Genomic DNA, 15,593 nt, shown 5'->3' with positions numbered 1-15,593 from the left:
TTTTCCTAGACCATGTTGCTATGTGCATAATAGCAAAGTTAACCAGCATATTGGTGATGAGAACAATGCGGCGGAGGAAGCAGCAGAATGAAGAGACGAGAAAACAACCCTTGCCTTATTGTCTAAATGTGACCCGTTTCAGGAAACTAGGCATATGTAGTGAGTCACTACTTCACAGGAGAGCCGTTTGAACATAAACATAAAAATGTGTTTTTTTTGGCAGAAAAGCCTTCTCGAACATGTGCACTTTCATGTGACTTAATAATGAACTTGTATACCATCTATAAATATGAATAAAATTGTTAAATTATTAGCCTAGTTGGTTTAGCCACAGAAAAAGTCAGCAACCTTCCCGCTAGCCATGATTGGCTGAGATAATGAGTGTGCTGGAAATGCCGAGAGATGAGTTTGGATTAGTCTGCCAAACAGCACACTTATGTCTATTTGAGATGATCAATATGTGTAGGTAATCCTGTCTAATTAGGCTTGTTTATGTATAAGCGTAGAAGTGCTGCATAAGTGTTGCTCTCCACTTTCTGGAGGACCGAGTTTTGAAATCAATGGAATTGGAGTATGATAGCTAAGGAGATGGAAAAAACACCTGTCTCTGGATTACATCTTTAAACTAAGAGCAACCATGGCTGTAAAAATATCTGAACATTGTGAAGTGGATATGAACACACACGTACTCAATTACATGTTTGCTTACACATACAGACGTATACGTGTACGTACACACACACACACACACACACACACACACACACACACACACACACACACACACACACACACACACACACACACACACACACACACACACACACACACACACACACACACACACACACACACACACACACACACACACTCATTCTCTTCTATTCTCTCCCTCTCTCTCTATTGTTGAGAATGTGTTTATTGTTTGTCTATATTTTTATGTATTTGTCTACAAGTTTATATATGTTTACAACAAGCAAGGGGAAGATATCAGAAGAGGCATTGGGGAATAATAACATATTGTATGGCATACATTTGTACTGTAGTGAAGCCGTCTAGAGTAATGCAAGGTCTCTTTCATGATCATGTGAAACGTCAATTGCTATGGAATTGCTGGGATGTGTATTTCAATTATGTTAAAAGTAATTATGATGCAACTATGATGGTGATACGATATGGATTACAATTATCATCATGAATGTTAAGGCTATACGCACTACGTTACACACATAGACACTTAACCATGCAAATTGGCAGATATATCATTTATTTGAACATCACACATTATAGTCTTACTCTTATATAGACATTGTACACACTCTTACTAAATCACATCCAAAATAATACACATCAACCTACTCAGATTTACTACACACATAATATCTTGTCTCAATTTTCTAACATCTGTGGCATTGGCTCACAGGAAAGGAAATAAAACAAATATTTTTTATTTTACCAGGCAAGTGAGTTAAGAACAAATCCTTATTTTCAATGACGGCCTAGGAACAGTGCCTGGTCAGGGGCAGAACGACAGATTTGTATCTTGTCACCTCTGGGATTTGAACTTGCAGCCTTTCAGTTACTAGTCCAACACTCTAACCACTAGGCTATCCTGACGCCCCTGGAACCTAATTCTAATGGCAGTAACCTCTGATGGCAGTAACTTTACAAACACTAATTATGGTCAATTTAGACTTGAGAATAATATCTAGTTACGGTAAGGGGTAAAATAAGTATAGCCAGTTATAATTGTAATGGTTTAGCAGATTATAAAAAAAGAAGATCAGTCTTTACATGGCTAAAAGGAATATAACATATACTGTTGACAGGAAACTCAATCTACATCCTTAGATGTAAAAAGGAATGGGGTGGTGAAATAATGTTCTGTCATGGACAGAAAATAACTAAAGGAATTTGCAGAAAGTCGTTACTGAAGACGGAGTCATCTATGATTCTCCAAATATATTTTAAAAGAGGAAGCTAATTATTTTAGGCAGATGTTCTCTTTTACATCTCATCCTCTCCCACTGAATGAAGATTATGGTAAGGAATTATTCCCCCCCCCCCCCCAAAAAAATGGAAAATTAACAAATGTACAGAAAGATCAGTGCGAAGGCCAAATTACAGAGGGAGAACTTTTTGAGGCTATTAAATCGTTGCAGTCTGGAAAAACCCCAGGGCTTGATGGCATACCAGTAGAGGTATATCAAGTATTTTTTTATATACTAAAAGCTCCATTGTTAGATTGTTTTAACTACTCCTATAGAAATGGTAGTCTGTCAGGTACTCAGCAGGAAGGTCTGATTTCTCTATTATTAAACAAGACCCATATGGCAAATATAAAGTTTTATCTAAAAAACTGGAGGCCCCTTACACTTCAATGTTGTGATGCAAAAATACTAGCGAAATGCATAGCACTCAGAATTAAAAGGGTTTTACCAGGTATTGTTCATCCTGATCAGACAGGTTTTTAACATGGATGATACATTGGAGAGAATATAAGAAGAGAATATACGAAGAAATAATAGAACATCGTGAAACATATAAGAAGCCAGGAATGGTATTTATAGCGGATTTTGAAAAGGCATTTGATAAAGTAAGACTGGATTTTTTCAATTTTGGTAATTCTCTTACAAAATGGGTAAAAATAATGTATAGCAACCCCAGGTGTAAAATAGTAAATAACGGCTACTTCTCAGAGAGTTTGGAATTGTCAAGAGGAGTTAAACAGGGTGTCCCGCTGTCACCATATCTATTCGTTATGGCCACCGAAATGCTATCTATTAAAATCAGATCCAATAACCACATTAGAGGATTAGAAATCCAAGGCTTAAAAACAAAGGTGTCCATGTATGCCGATGACTCAAGTTTTATATCAAGTCCGCAAGCTAGACCCTTGCAATGTCTCATTGAAGATCTAGATAACTTTTCTGTACTCTCTGCACTAAAACCTAATTATGATAACTGTACAAGATTACATATTAGATCTTTAAAAAATAAAACTTTTACATTACCCTGCAGTTTACCACTAAATTGGGCTGATGGTGAAGTAGACATACTTGCTAAATAAATAAGCTCTCACCATGAATTTCAATAGAAAACTTGTAAAAATAGACAAGATCCTGCAACCATGGAGAGGTAAATACCTGTCTATTTATGGAAAAATTGCCCTGATTAACTCCTTAGTCATATCTCAGTTTACTCATTTACTTATGGTGCTGCCTACTCCTGATGATTCGTTTTTCAAATCATATGAGCAAAAAATATTTTGATTTATCTGGGACGCTAAACCGGACAAAATAAAACGTGCCTATCTGTATAATGAATATGTATTGGGTGGGTTGAGATTATTAAATACAAAAGTACCAAACCTCTCTCTAAAAGCTTCACTCATTCACAAGTTTTATTTGAACCCTAAATGGTTCTCAAGTAGATTACTAAGAAAAGCTCATCCATTGTTTAAAAATGGCCTATTTGTCTTTGTGCAGATTACCATGTCTCATTTTCATTTTCAATTAATTTTCCATTAATTGAACATTTTCAAACAAGCATTGTTTGCTTGTTTGGCAACATTTTCAATTCCATCCCCCTGAAAAGATAGAACAAATATTACAACATATATTATGGCTGAACTCAAATGTGCTGGTTGATAAACTACCTGTATTTATGAAAAAAATATTTGAAAAGGGTATTTTGTTCTTAAATTATATTGTAAATTGGAATGGTAGCGTTATGTCCTTCATGGAGTTATCAGAATTGTTTGGGAAGGTCTGCTCAATCCAAGAGTACAACCAATTGATTACAGCATTACCCCAAAAATGAAGGCAGGTGGCAGCGAGAGGAGGTAGGGAACTGGTCTGTCTGCCCAATATAAAGGATCAAAACTGGTGGAGGAATAAAAATAGCATAAATAGGAAAGTATACCAGTTTCACTTGAGGACCAGGATGTTGACAACTGTGCCATACAGATTGCAAAGAGTTGGGAAGAGATTATTGATTTATTATTGACTTTGTGCTTTTCAGCTAAAATTATTACATAGAATTCTTGCCACCAACAAAATGTTGAATATTTGGGTCATAAAATCATGGAAGCTCTGCGATTTTGTTGTGAGGATACAGAATCAATAGACCATTTATTTTGGTATTACCCTCAGGTAGCCTGTTTCTGGTCTCAGGTTCAGGAATGGCGGAAAATGCATAGCATTGATCTAAAATTGACCCTAGAAATAGTGTTGTTAGGAGATCTGGAGAGACTGGGTCAGTCAATTACTAATATACTAATACTCTTAGTAAAAGTATTTATCTTCAACTCGCAATCTGTGGATTCAATTCGATTAGATAGATTGAAATTGTACGTTAAACATCACAGCATAGTTGAAAGATATGTGCTGCGTAGAAACCTGAAGTGGGTCGCCAGCAGAGATAGATGGGATGGGCTGAGGGAAGCTGAGACATGTGGAATTGGAGACAAATGGGAGTGGAGTTGCTGTGTGGGAGATAGAATGACGGTCAAAGTTGTTTTTGGGTAAAAATAAAACATAATAAAAAGTACATTTGAATGGGATCTTGGTGGGTTCGGGTTCACATTTTTTGGCCTGGTGGTAGATCGGTCAACGTGCCCTTGAGCAGGGCATTGACACTGGATGCTTCTGGGTGTCGCTCTGAATGGGAATCTGTTGGATGACTGGTATGATGTAGTTGTTGAGCGGCTTCACTGCAAGTATATTGTATGTTAAGAATATTCAATAAATACATTTTTACAAATATTTTTTAAAAGGGCAACCATGGCATCCATGACAGGAGACGTGTCCATCTATGATGTAATGTTAAACGGGTAAGATAATGTAGCTAGCTATAATTTTGACAGAAAGTAGTTTCATTTCAAGTTAGTGTATTGTTAGCTAGCTACCTAATGTTAGCTGTCTGGCTAGCTAATGTTAAATATATGATCTAATTATTTGTATCTCAGAGCCATTTGCTTAGCTAGTTATATCATAATGTTAGCTAGCTAACATTGAACCTGGTTGGTTAGCTACCTGCAGATTGATGCAGGGTAGTAACGTCATGAGTTGGGATTATGGTTCATTGTTTAGCTAGCTACATGTCTTAACAAAAGACTCTACTATGCAAGTTTTGAGTGCGTTTGTAAATTTAGTCTGGCCAGTCTACTCTGATTTCAGAGCCCTCTCATCTGAGTGTGCCAGAGCACAGAATAACTGATGAATTTATGAAAGCTCAACACCCTCTGAATTTGGCCGGTGTCAGTAAAAAAAGTGTAAATACATTGTTTTCAGCAGCACAGTTGCAGTCACCAACGCTCTGGATAAAATGAAAACAGCCTAACCAGCTCTGCTAGGGCGAGTAAAATGGTCAGAGTTTGGGTGGGGGCTAAAGCTTAAGCGGGTGTGAATTATGCTGAATGGGTGTAGACAAAGAGGAGTTCTCAAGTAAGGGAAAAACATTCAAAGGCCATTTTCTCAAAAGTGAGGATACAAGTTTATCAACTTTCAAAGCAGAATTACTTTCCCATTGTTCCTCAAATGCAGTGTATGATATAACATTTTGTATCTCTGTGTCTCTGCTTTTATCCAATGTCAAAAACACCATTTCAAATGTTGCTACATAAGACCGAATCAAGGCGGTCGGTCACAAATAGATAGATATTTGTGGGCTATACTTGGCCTAGTCTCGGCCTTGTCTCAGGATGGTAAGTTGGTGGTTGAAGATATCCCTCTAGTGGTGTGGGGGCTGTGTTTTGGCAAAGTGGGTGGGGTTATATCCTTCCTGTTTGGCCCTGGGCATATCATCGGATGGGGCCACAGTGTCTCCTGACCCCTCCTGTCTCCAGTATTTATGCTGCAGTAGTTTGTGTTTGGGGCTAGGGTCCGTTTGTTAAATCTGGAGTACTTCTCCTGTCTTATCCGGTGTCCTGTGTAAATCTAAGTATGCTCTCTCTTAATTCTCTCTTTCTCTCGGAGGACCTGAGCCCTAGGACCATGCCTTTGGACTACCTGGCATGATGTCTCCTTGCTGTCCCCAGTCCACCTGGCCGTGCTGCTGCTCCAGTTTCAACTGTTTTGCCTGCGGCAATGGAATCCTGACCTGTTCACCGGATGTGCTACCAGTCCCAGACCTGCTGTTTTAAACTCTCTAGAGACAGCAGGAGTGGTAGAGATACTCTTAATGATTGGCTATGAAAAGCCAACTGACATTTACTCCTGAGGTGCTGACTTGCTGCACCCTCAACAACTACTGTGATTATTATTATTTGACCATGCTGGTCATTTATGAACATTTGAACATCTTGGCCATGTTCTGTTATAATCTCCACCCGGCACAGCCAGAAGAGGACTGGCCACCTCTCATAGCCTGGTTCCTCTCTAGGTTTCGGCCTTTCTAGGGAGTTTTTCCTAGCCACTGTGCTTCTACACCTGCATTGCTTGCTGTTTGGGGTTTTAGGCTGGGTTTCTGTACAGCACTTTGAGATATCAGCTGGTGTACAAAGGGCTATATAAATACATTTGATTTGAAATTTGATTTGAAATGAAGAGAAAGGAAACCGCAACGAAATTATGTCTATAATCAATAGAATAACTGTTAAATGTGCCTGGCTTTATAAATCATCCATATACAGTGCTTCATCCATATTCAGACTAGAGGTCGACCGATTAATCGGAATGGCCGATTAATTAGGGCCGATTTCAAGTTCTTAACAATCGGAAATCTGTATTTTTGGGCGCCGATTTTGCTGATTTAAAAAAAATAATGTTATTTTATATACCTTTATTTAACTAGGCAAGTCAGTTAAGAACACATTCTTATTTTAAATGACTGCCTTGTTCAGGGGCAGAACGACATATCTTCACCTTGTCAGCTCGGGGATCCAATCAGCTCGGGGATCCAATCTTGCAACCTTACGGTGACTGGCCCAGTCCAACGCTCTAACCACCTGCCTCTCATTGCACTCCATGAGGAGCCTGCCTGTTATGCGAATGCAGGGTCTGAACAGTTATGTAAAATAAGGTATTTCATTTTTAAATTTTTAACAAATTTGCTAAAATTTCTGAAAACCTGTTTTTGCTTTGTCATTATGGGCTATTGTGTGTAGATTGATGAGGGAAATATAGTATTTAATGTGAGTGAGAGGTGCTTCAGAGCATGGCGATTGGCAGCCGGGAGAAGGGAATTATAATTATTATATTCAGCCCAAGGGCACAACGGCCACTGGCCACAAAAGGCATGGATTTTTTTAGGGGCATTACGGCCACACAAGGGGGATGTCGCCGGAAAATTCGAGGCATTATCCAGTGCTTGTCAAATTGTGAATGAGACTCATCGAGAAACAGCTCATGCCTTTCATGATACTTTTTCAAATCATCATTAGAGTCGCATCATGCAACCTTAGAATGTATTAAAAATCAAAACATATAGCCCATTGTTTGTATTACAACTAAAGATACATAAATAACTCTAAATTAAGTATATAGGAGGACCTGTTTCTTTGTTAACCCCTTTACACAGAATAGCCGCATGTGCGCGCTCTCTCAGAAATCGCTTGGAGAAAATATCCTTTCTATTTTATTCAGCTATGTTCAATTGTATTTGTCCTACTATAAAATATTGCAACCGAATCTTGTCTGTTAAATGAACTAGTGTAGCCCACAACTATGTGGCATTCGGCAGATCTGTGCCTAACATAAGGACAAGAGTATGCTATTCTGTTCTTCTGAAATAGACTACATTTTGCTCATATCTTGTTTCTTAAGACCTGTCTAAAATAAATCATGGATTCATTGTGATGGAGTAAGCTATATTACAGGGATTTCTTAGACTTTTTAAAATGTAGATGTTCCAAAGGTCTGCTTGTAGGCTATGCTAAATGTGTTTATGTTAATGAACGGTAACTTACCGCGAGACTGGCAGTTACTTGCTTAACGATCACTGGCTGACAAAATGTCATGACCGCCACAGCTCTAGGAACGACCCCCCTAAAATTCAGTTCAGTTGAATTTCGTTCATACTGTGTGTCCCGTTCTATAGTCATTTAGCTTCTGGTCAGCGGGGTGGTGGCACCGGGATCTTCAACTCTCCCAAGTGGTCATTCTCTCTTTCTCCCCTTACCCATCTGTCTATCGCCTCCTTTGAATTCCATGCTGTCACAGTTACCAGCCCTTTCAAGCTTAACATCCTTATCATTTATCGCCCTCCAGGTTCCCTCGGAGAGTTCATCAATGAGCTTGATGCCTTGATAAGCTCCTTTCCTGAGGACGGCTCACCTCTCACAGTCCTGGGCGACTTTAACCTCCCCACGTCTACCTTTGACTCATTCCTCTCTGCCTCCTTCTTTCCACTCCTCTCCTCTTTTGACCTCACCCTCTCACTTTCCCCCCTACTCACAAGGCAGGCAATACGCTCGACCTCATCTTTACTAGATGCTGTTCTTCCACTAACCTCATTGCAACTCCCCTCCAAGTCTCCGACCACTACCTTGTATCCTTTTCCCTCTCGCTCTCATCCAACACTTCCCACACTGCCCCTACTCGGATGGTATCGCGCCGTCCCAACCTTCGCTCTCTCTCCCCCGCTACTCTCTCCTCTTCCATCCTATCATCTCTTCCCTCTGCTCAAACCTTCTCCAACCTATCTCCTGATTCTGCCTCCTCAACCCTCCTCTCTTCCCTTTCTGCATCCTTTGACTCTCTATGTCCCCTATTCTCCAGGCCGGCTCGGTCCTCCCCTCCCGCTCCGTGGCTCGACGACTCATTGCGAGCTCACAGAACAGGGCTCCGGGCAGCCGAGCGGAAATGGAGGAAAACTCGCCTCCCTGCGGACCTGGCATCCTTTCACTCCCTCCTCTCTACATTTTCCTCCTCTGTCTCTGCTGCTAAAGCCACTTTCTACCACTCTAAATTCCAAGCATCTGCCTCTAACCCTAGGAAGCTCTTTGCCACCTTCTCCTCCCTCCTGAATCCTCCTCCCCCCCCTCCTCCCTCTCTGCAGATGACTTCGTCAACCATTTTGAAAAGAAGGTCGACGACATCCGATCCTCGTTTGCTAAGTCAAACGACACCGCTGGTTCTGCTCACACTGCCCTACCCTGTGCTCGGACCTCTTTCTCACCTCTCTCTCCAGATGAAATCTCGCTTCTTGTGACGGACGGCCGCCCAACAACCTGCCCGCTTGACCCTATCCCCTCCTCTCTTCTCCAGACCATTTCCGGAGACCTTCTCCCTTACCTCACCTCGCTCATCAACTCATCCCTGACCGCTGGCTACGTCCCTTTCATCTTCAAGAGAGCGAGAGTTGCACCCCTTCTGAAAAAACCTACACTCGATCCCTCCGATGTCAACAACTACAAACCAGTATCCCTTCTTTCTTTTCTCTCCAAAACTCTTGAACGTGCCGTCCTTGACCAGCTCTCCCGCTATCTCTCTCAGAATGACCTTCTTGATCCAAATCAGTCAGGTTTCAAGACTAGTCATTCAACTGAGACTGCTCTTCTCTGTATCACGGAGGCGCTCCGCACTGCTAAAGCTAACTCTCTCTCCTCTGCTCTCATCCTTCTAGACCTATCGGCTGCCTTCGATACTGTGAACCATCAGATCCTCCTCTCCACCCTCTCCGAGTTGGGCATCTCCGGCGCGGCCCACGCTTGGATTGCGTCCTACCTGACAGGTCTCTCCTACCAGGTGGCGTGGCGAGAATCTGTCTCCTCGCCACGCGCTCTCACCACTGGTGTCCCCCAGGGCTCTGTTCTAGGCCCTCTCCTATTCTCGCTATACACCAAGTCACTTGGCTCTGTCATAACCTCACATGGTCTCTCCTATCATTGCTATGCAGACGACACACAATTAATCTTCTCCTTTCCCCCTTCTGATGACCAGGTGGCGAATCGCATCTCTGCATGTCTGGCAGACATATCAGTGTGGATGACGGATCACCACCTCAAGCTGAACCTCGGCAAGACTGAACTGCTCTTCCTCCCGGGGACGGACTGCCCGTTCCATGATCTCGCCATCACGGTTGACAACTCCATTGTGTCCTCCTCCCAGAGCGCTAAGAACCTTGGCGTGATCCTGGACAACACCCTGTCGTTCTCAACTAACATCAAGGCGGTGGCCCGTTCCTGTAGGTTCATGCTCTACAACATCCGCAGAGTACGACCCTGCCTCACACAGGAAGCGGCGCAGGTCCTAATCCAGGCACTTGTCATCTCCCGTCTGGATTACTGCAACTCGCTGTTGGCTGGGCTCCCTGCCTGTGCCATTAAACCCCTACAACTCATCCAGAACGCCGCAGCCCGTCTGGTGTTCAACCTTCCCAAGTTCTCTCACGTCACCCCGCTCCTCCGCTCTCTCCACTGGCTTCCAGTTGAAGCTCGCATCCGCTACAAGACCATGGTGCTTGCCTACGGAGCTGTGAGGGGAACGGCACCGCAGTACCTCCAGGCTCTGATCAGGCCCTACACCCAAACAAGGGCACTGCGTTCATCCACCTCTGGCCTGCTCGCCTCCCTACCACTGAGGAAGTACAGTTCCCGCTCAGCCCAGTCAAAACTATTCGCTGCTCTGGCCCCCAATGGTGGAACAAACTCCCTCACGACGCCAGGACAGCGGAGTCAATCACCACCTTCCGGAGACACCTGAAACACCACCTCTTTAAGGAATACCTAGGATAGGATAAAGTAATCCTTCTCACCCCCCTTAAATGATTTAGATGCACTATTGTAAAGTGGCTGTTCCACTGGATGTCATAAAGTGAATTCACCAATTTGTAAGTCGCTCTGGATAAGAGCGTCTGCCAAATGACTTAAATGTAAATGTAAATTTATCAATGAAAGCAAATTAACACACATCCCACTGGTTGAGGAGCTGGACCACGCATGAGAAAGTAATTCCTTTCCACAACAACGACACACTCCCAGCAGTGACTTATTAGTGAGATGCACAACACAAGGACAATGTTTCAATCCCCATTGGGATCTTATGCTAAAAACAAGGACAATATTTACCCCGTCAAAGATTCCAATAAAGATCCATATTATTTACTTGTAATTGTAAAAAAAAAAATAATCAAACCTCATGATTTTTTAAACTGTCTAACACTATCATAACACCAGGTTGTAATACAAAAGGTTGTTTATGTTTCATGGTCATTTCAGTCTTTATAAACCATGTATAAACAATGTATTGTCCAATGTTTGTTTAATCAAGATTGTGGCTTTAACATAGCTCTACATTACCTCTGTGTGAACTTTAGGTATGGCGTGTAGTCGATGACAGCAGAGGATTTTCCATCCAGGGCCTCCCCCTTTAGACAGAAACTGTGGACAGAAAGTCATAACCCAATCAAACACGAACCTATGGACAGCAACCTTGTCATATGACTATATGACTACAGAATAACAAGGCCCTCTTGAGTTCCTCTCCTGGTGTCTCTCTGCCATTGTTGCTGTAACTTCCTCAAACTTTCTCAAGGTCTTGTTTTTGAAAAGCATTTTCTGACAAATGCATTTTTTAAAAGCGCTAGAAAAACAATTGATTTCTCTGATTTCATCGAGCATGTTCTCCCAGCCTCACCTGAAGTCTATGGCTCCGAGTCCAATAAGCATCCCTGTTAGGACTGTGGCTTCTTCCCTTAGCATGATGGCCCCATCACCATAGAACCTCCTGTAGCACACACACATAAATATAGGTGTGTCAGGTACCCTAGGTGTTTTTTGGGATTGTTAGTTGTCATTAAGGTTGTGGCGGTCATTAAATTTTGTCAGCCGGATATTGTTATGCAAAAGACTGCCGGTCTCACGTTAATTAACATAAAACAGTTCAGCATCTCCAGGCCTCTACGGAGTCCACACATACAAGCCACAGATGCACACATTTAGAACACTTTTAAAAAGTCAAAGAAATCAATTTAATATACACCATCACAATAAATCCATTATTTTAGTCAGGTCTAAAGAAACGTTATGGATGTGAAGAATGAACAGAATATGGAGGGCCTACTGTATGTTATCTGGCTATGCTCAATGCCATAGGCTGTAGGCGTGTTAATTTAGCTGGCAAGATATGCTTATAAGTCCTGTGCCATTATTTTATATTATACGATTTATAGTAAGAACAATATAATTTAACTTTTCTGAATAAAATAGAAAGGATATTGTTCCCGTTCTAGAGTGAGTGCGCATATGAAGTGGCTATGTTGAGCGCAAAAGGGTTTGAAACAGGGCCTATATGCTTGATTTAGAGTTATTTGGCAACTTTAGTTGTGAATGATACAAACCTTCGAAAGTCTTATAAATCAAAACATACATAGGCTGCATGATGCGACTATAGGCTATTGATGATTTGAAGTTGCAAAAAAAGCTTGTGCTCTGTTCCTTGCCTCATGCTGCACAGCTGTTCTCTCTTCAAGAGATCATATGTTAACCCACATGATGTCAGCTGGTCCTGTTGTGGCAGGGCTGAAATGCAGTGGAAATGTTTTTGGGGGATTCAGTTCATTTGCATGGCAAAGAGGGAATTCATCTGATTACTCTTCATAACATTCTGGAGTATATGCAAAATACCATCATACAAACTGAGGCAGCAGACTTTGTCAAAATTAATATTTGTGTCATTCTCAAAACTTTTGGCCACGACTGTATATCCACAGTAAAAGGAGTCCTACATCAACATAACCTGAAAGGCCGCTCAGAAAGGAAGAAGTCATTGCTCCAAAACTGCCATAAAAAAGGTTTGCAACTGCACATAGGGACAAAGATCATACTTTCTGGAGAAATGTCCTCTGGTCTGATGAAACAAAAAAATAGAACTGTTTGGCCATAATGACCATCGTTATGTTTGGAGGAAAAAGGGGGAGGCTTGCAAGCCGAAGAACAACATCCCAACCGTGAAGCACGGGGATGGCAGCATCATGTTGTGGGGGTGTTTTGCTGCAGGAGGGACTGGTGCACTTCACAAAATAGATGGCATCATAAGGAGGAAAGTTATGTGAGGCAGGAAAAGTATGTGGATATATTGAAGCAACATCTCAAGATATCAGTCAGGAAGTTAAAGCTTGGTCACAAATGGGTCTTCCAAATGGACAATGACCCCAAGCATTCTTCCAAAGTTGTGCAAAATGGCTTAAGGACAACAAAGTCATAGGATTGGAGTGGCCATCACAAAGCCCTGACCTCAATCCCATAGAACATTTATGGGCAGAACTGAAAAAACAAGTGCAAGCAAGGAGGCCTCCAAAACTGACTCAGTTACACAGCTCTGTCATGAAGAATGGGTCAAAATTGTAGAAGGCTACCCGAAAAGTTTGACCCAAGTTAAACCATTTTAAGGCAATGCTACCAAATACTAATTGAGTGTATGTAAACTTCTGACCCACTGGGAATGTGATGAAATAAATAAATGCGGAAATAAATCATTCTCTCTACTATTATTCGGACATTTCACATTCTTAAAATAAAGTGGTGATTCTAACTGACCTAAGACATGGAATGTTTACTAGGATTAAATGTCAGGAATTGTGAAAAAACTGAGTTTAAATGTATTTGGCTAAGGTGTATGTAAACTTCCGACATCAACTGTATATGCAGTGCCTTAGACTGCTGCACCACCCTCCCGCATGACCAATATATATGTATTGGTCATGCGGGAGGGTGGTGCAGCAGTCTAAGGCACTGCATCTCAGTACCAAGAGGCTTTACTTCAGTCCCTGGATCGAATACAGGCTGTATCACACCCGACCGTGATTGGGAGTGCCATAGGGCGGCACACAATTGGCCCAGCATCATCTGGGTTTGGCCGGGGTAGGCCGTCATTGTAAATAAGAATTTGTTCTTACCTGACTTGCCTAGTTAAATAAAAGGTAAAATTTAAAAAACAACTAGCGGCAACCGCGGCGCAATCAATAGGAGGTGAACAGTGGCTGGTGCTGAAAATATAGCTAACTTGTTATGCAAGTGTTGCACACCAACATATGGAGAAAACCTACACCAGTCGAGCAATTCATTTCAACAATAATCTTAATTTTAATTTGACTTTACAAACAACAAGATGGCTTAATTGGAGTCTATTTCTTCAGAGCCCAGACCTTTATAAAATAACAACTGCCTGAGGTAGTCAATGAGGCTTAACAGTCTATTAAAAGTTGTTTTATTTTTTTATTAGGCCTAGTTACAATTGCAACTGGTCAAAAATGTAGCATCCTACATGAAACAATCATTTAAAGAAAATAAGTCTGCACGTTCAAACTAAAACAATGTAACTAATAATGAAAAGCGTAAATTTGTAAAGTAATTGGAAAGGTAGAGACAAATTATTTGTGACATTGTGGTTACAATAAAGAATGTAAACAAGATGTGATCAAGATGATGTTTTTATTTACAGTAGTGATGGACAGGTTTTCAAACACTTGTTTTTCACAAGTGTACTGTAGTACTGTAGCAGGTGTAGCACATCATGCAAATGTTTCCTATTAGCAGGATGATATAATTTTTATAGCGCGGCTACTGTTATGAAAATCCCTCGACTTGCAATATATTCGATGCTTAAGTACTCTAAAGTGTTACATTTTCTAACTCAAAACAACAGTACAGTATTTCTTCATCAACATCTTTATGCTTTCGTTAATAAAATAACGAGAAAAAATACATTAAAATGCGGACGCTTATTTTAACTACATTTTAGTCGCACTTCCACCCAGCTCCACGACCACAGGTAAAACCTTGCTGAGATGATCAATGTATTTGTTGCATTGTTGTATCGTCAATTTCTCTTGCCAAAACATCTTGATGGCCTTGACTAGTTCATCTTTGCTTGTCGGCTTGGCAGAGTTACGGATTCATGTTTTCAGTTGATGCCAAACAAGTTAGATCAGGTTTAAATCAGGAGACCTACATGTAGAGATTTAAAAAATAGATATACCGTAGGCCTACCATAGGTGCTGTAGGTCTTTCATTTATTTATTTTTATTTAACCTTTATTTTACTACATAAAGGTCTACTTACTCTGCTGGCGTCTTGACCCAGTTTATGCCCCCATTTGCAATGCAAACCCAGGCGGCAGTGTGTTTTGGGTCATTGTCTGCATTTGGAGAAGAAATAAAGATTTAGCCTAACAGCCAACATTAGGTACAATAATAGAAATATACATGTAAAATAGGTCTAAACATAACAAAATATTGCTATAATCCTACCTTGAAAGAAATTATGTGGTCCCAGAAACACCTCTCTGACATATGGTCCAGCATATCTCTTGATGATTTCTTCCTCAAATAAGTCTTGAGCCATGCATGATACCTGAAAAACAAGGCAAGAGTGAATTATCGTGGAACACATAACAGTCCGTGAGGTGTAGGCTACAATATTTGATGTACCTTTTGCTTTGTAAATAGCCAAACTTACCATCAAAAATCAAATGTGGGCCTTGTCTCTTGCGAGAAATGGCCCCCCACACATGGAGTTTGAGCGGATGCTTGGGACTCGGCTTGCTTGATATTCTTCCTTTTCTTCTGTAACAATTTTGAGCAAATTGCTCAAGGGCCACGGTTGATTCGTCATGTCATTGAATGTCTTGCCAGCTTTGATCCATGCCAGT

General features: G+C 41.2%; 1 protein-coding gene and 1 long non-coding RNA gene across 3 annotated transcripts in view; both read right to left on the bottom strand.

Moving 5' to 3' along the window:
* Positions 1-15,593, bottom strand: part of rundc3ab (RUN domain containing 3Ab) — a 51,423-nt gene that overhangs the window by 26,208 nt on the left and 9,622 nt on the right. For both annotated transcript variants that reach the window (XM_064923633.1, XM_064923632.1), the window contains 2 exons: positions 11,580-11,669; positions 11,243-11,323 (listed from right to left, as the gene is read on the bottom strand). In XM_064923633.1, the coding sequence (XP_064779705.1) occupies positions 11,243-11,323; positions 11,580-11,669 (171 nt within the window). The remainder of the gene's footprint in view (positions 1-11,242; positions 11,324-11,579; positions 11,670-15,593) is intronic.
* On the bottom strand, positions 14,400-15,284 carry LOC135503721 (uncharacterized). The gene is made up of 3 exons (XR_010449996.1): positions 15,193-15,284; positions 15,005-15,080; positions 14,400-14,890 (listed from the first exon to the last, which is right to left on the bottom strand). It is a non-coding gene; the product is annotated as an uncharacterized LOC135503721 (long non-coding RNA).

The sequence above is a fragment of the Oncorhynchus masou genome, chromosome 18 (genome assembly GCF_036934945.1).
Source record: "Oncorhynchus masou masou isolate Uvic2021 chromosome 18, UVic_Omas_1.1, whole genome shotgun sequence".
NCBI lineage: Eukaryota > Metazoa > Chordata > Actinopteri > Salmoniformes > Salmonidae > Oncorhynchus > Oncorhynchus masou.
This window is presented reverse-complemented; position numbering and strand designations above follow the sequence as displayed.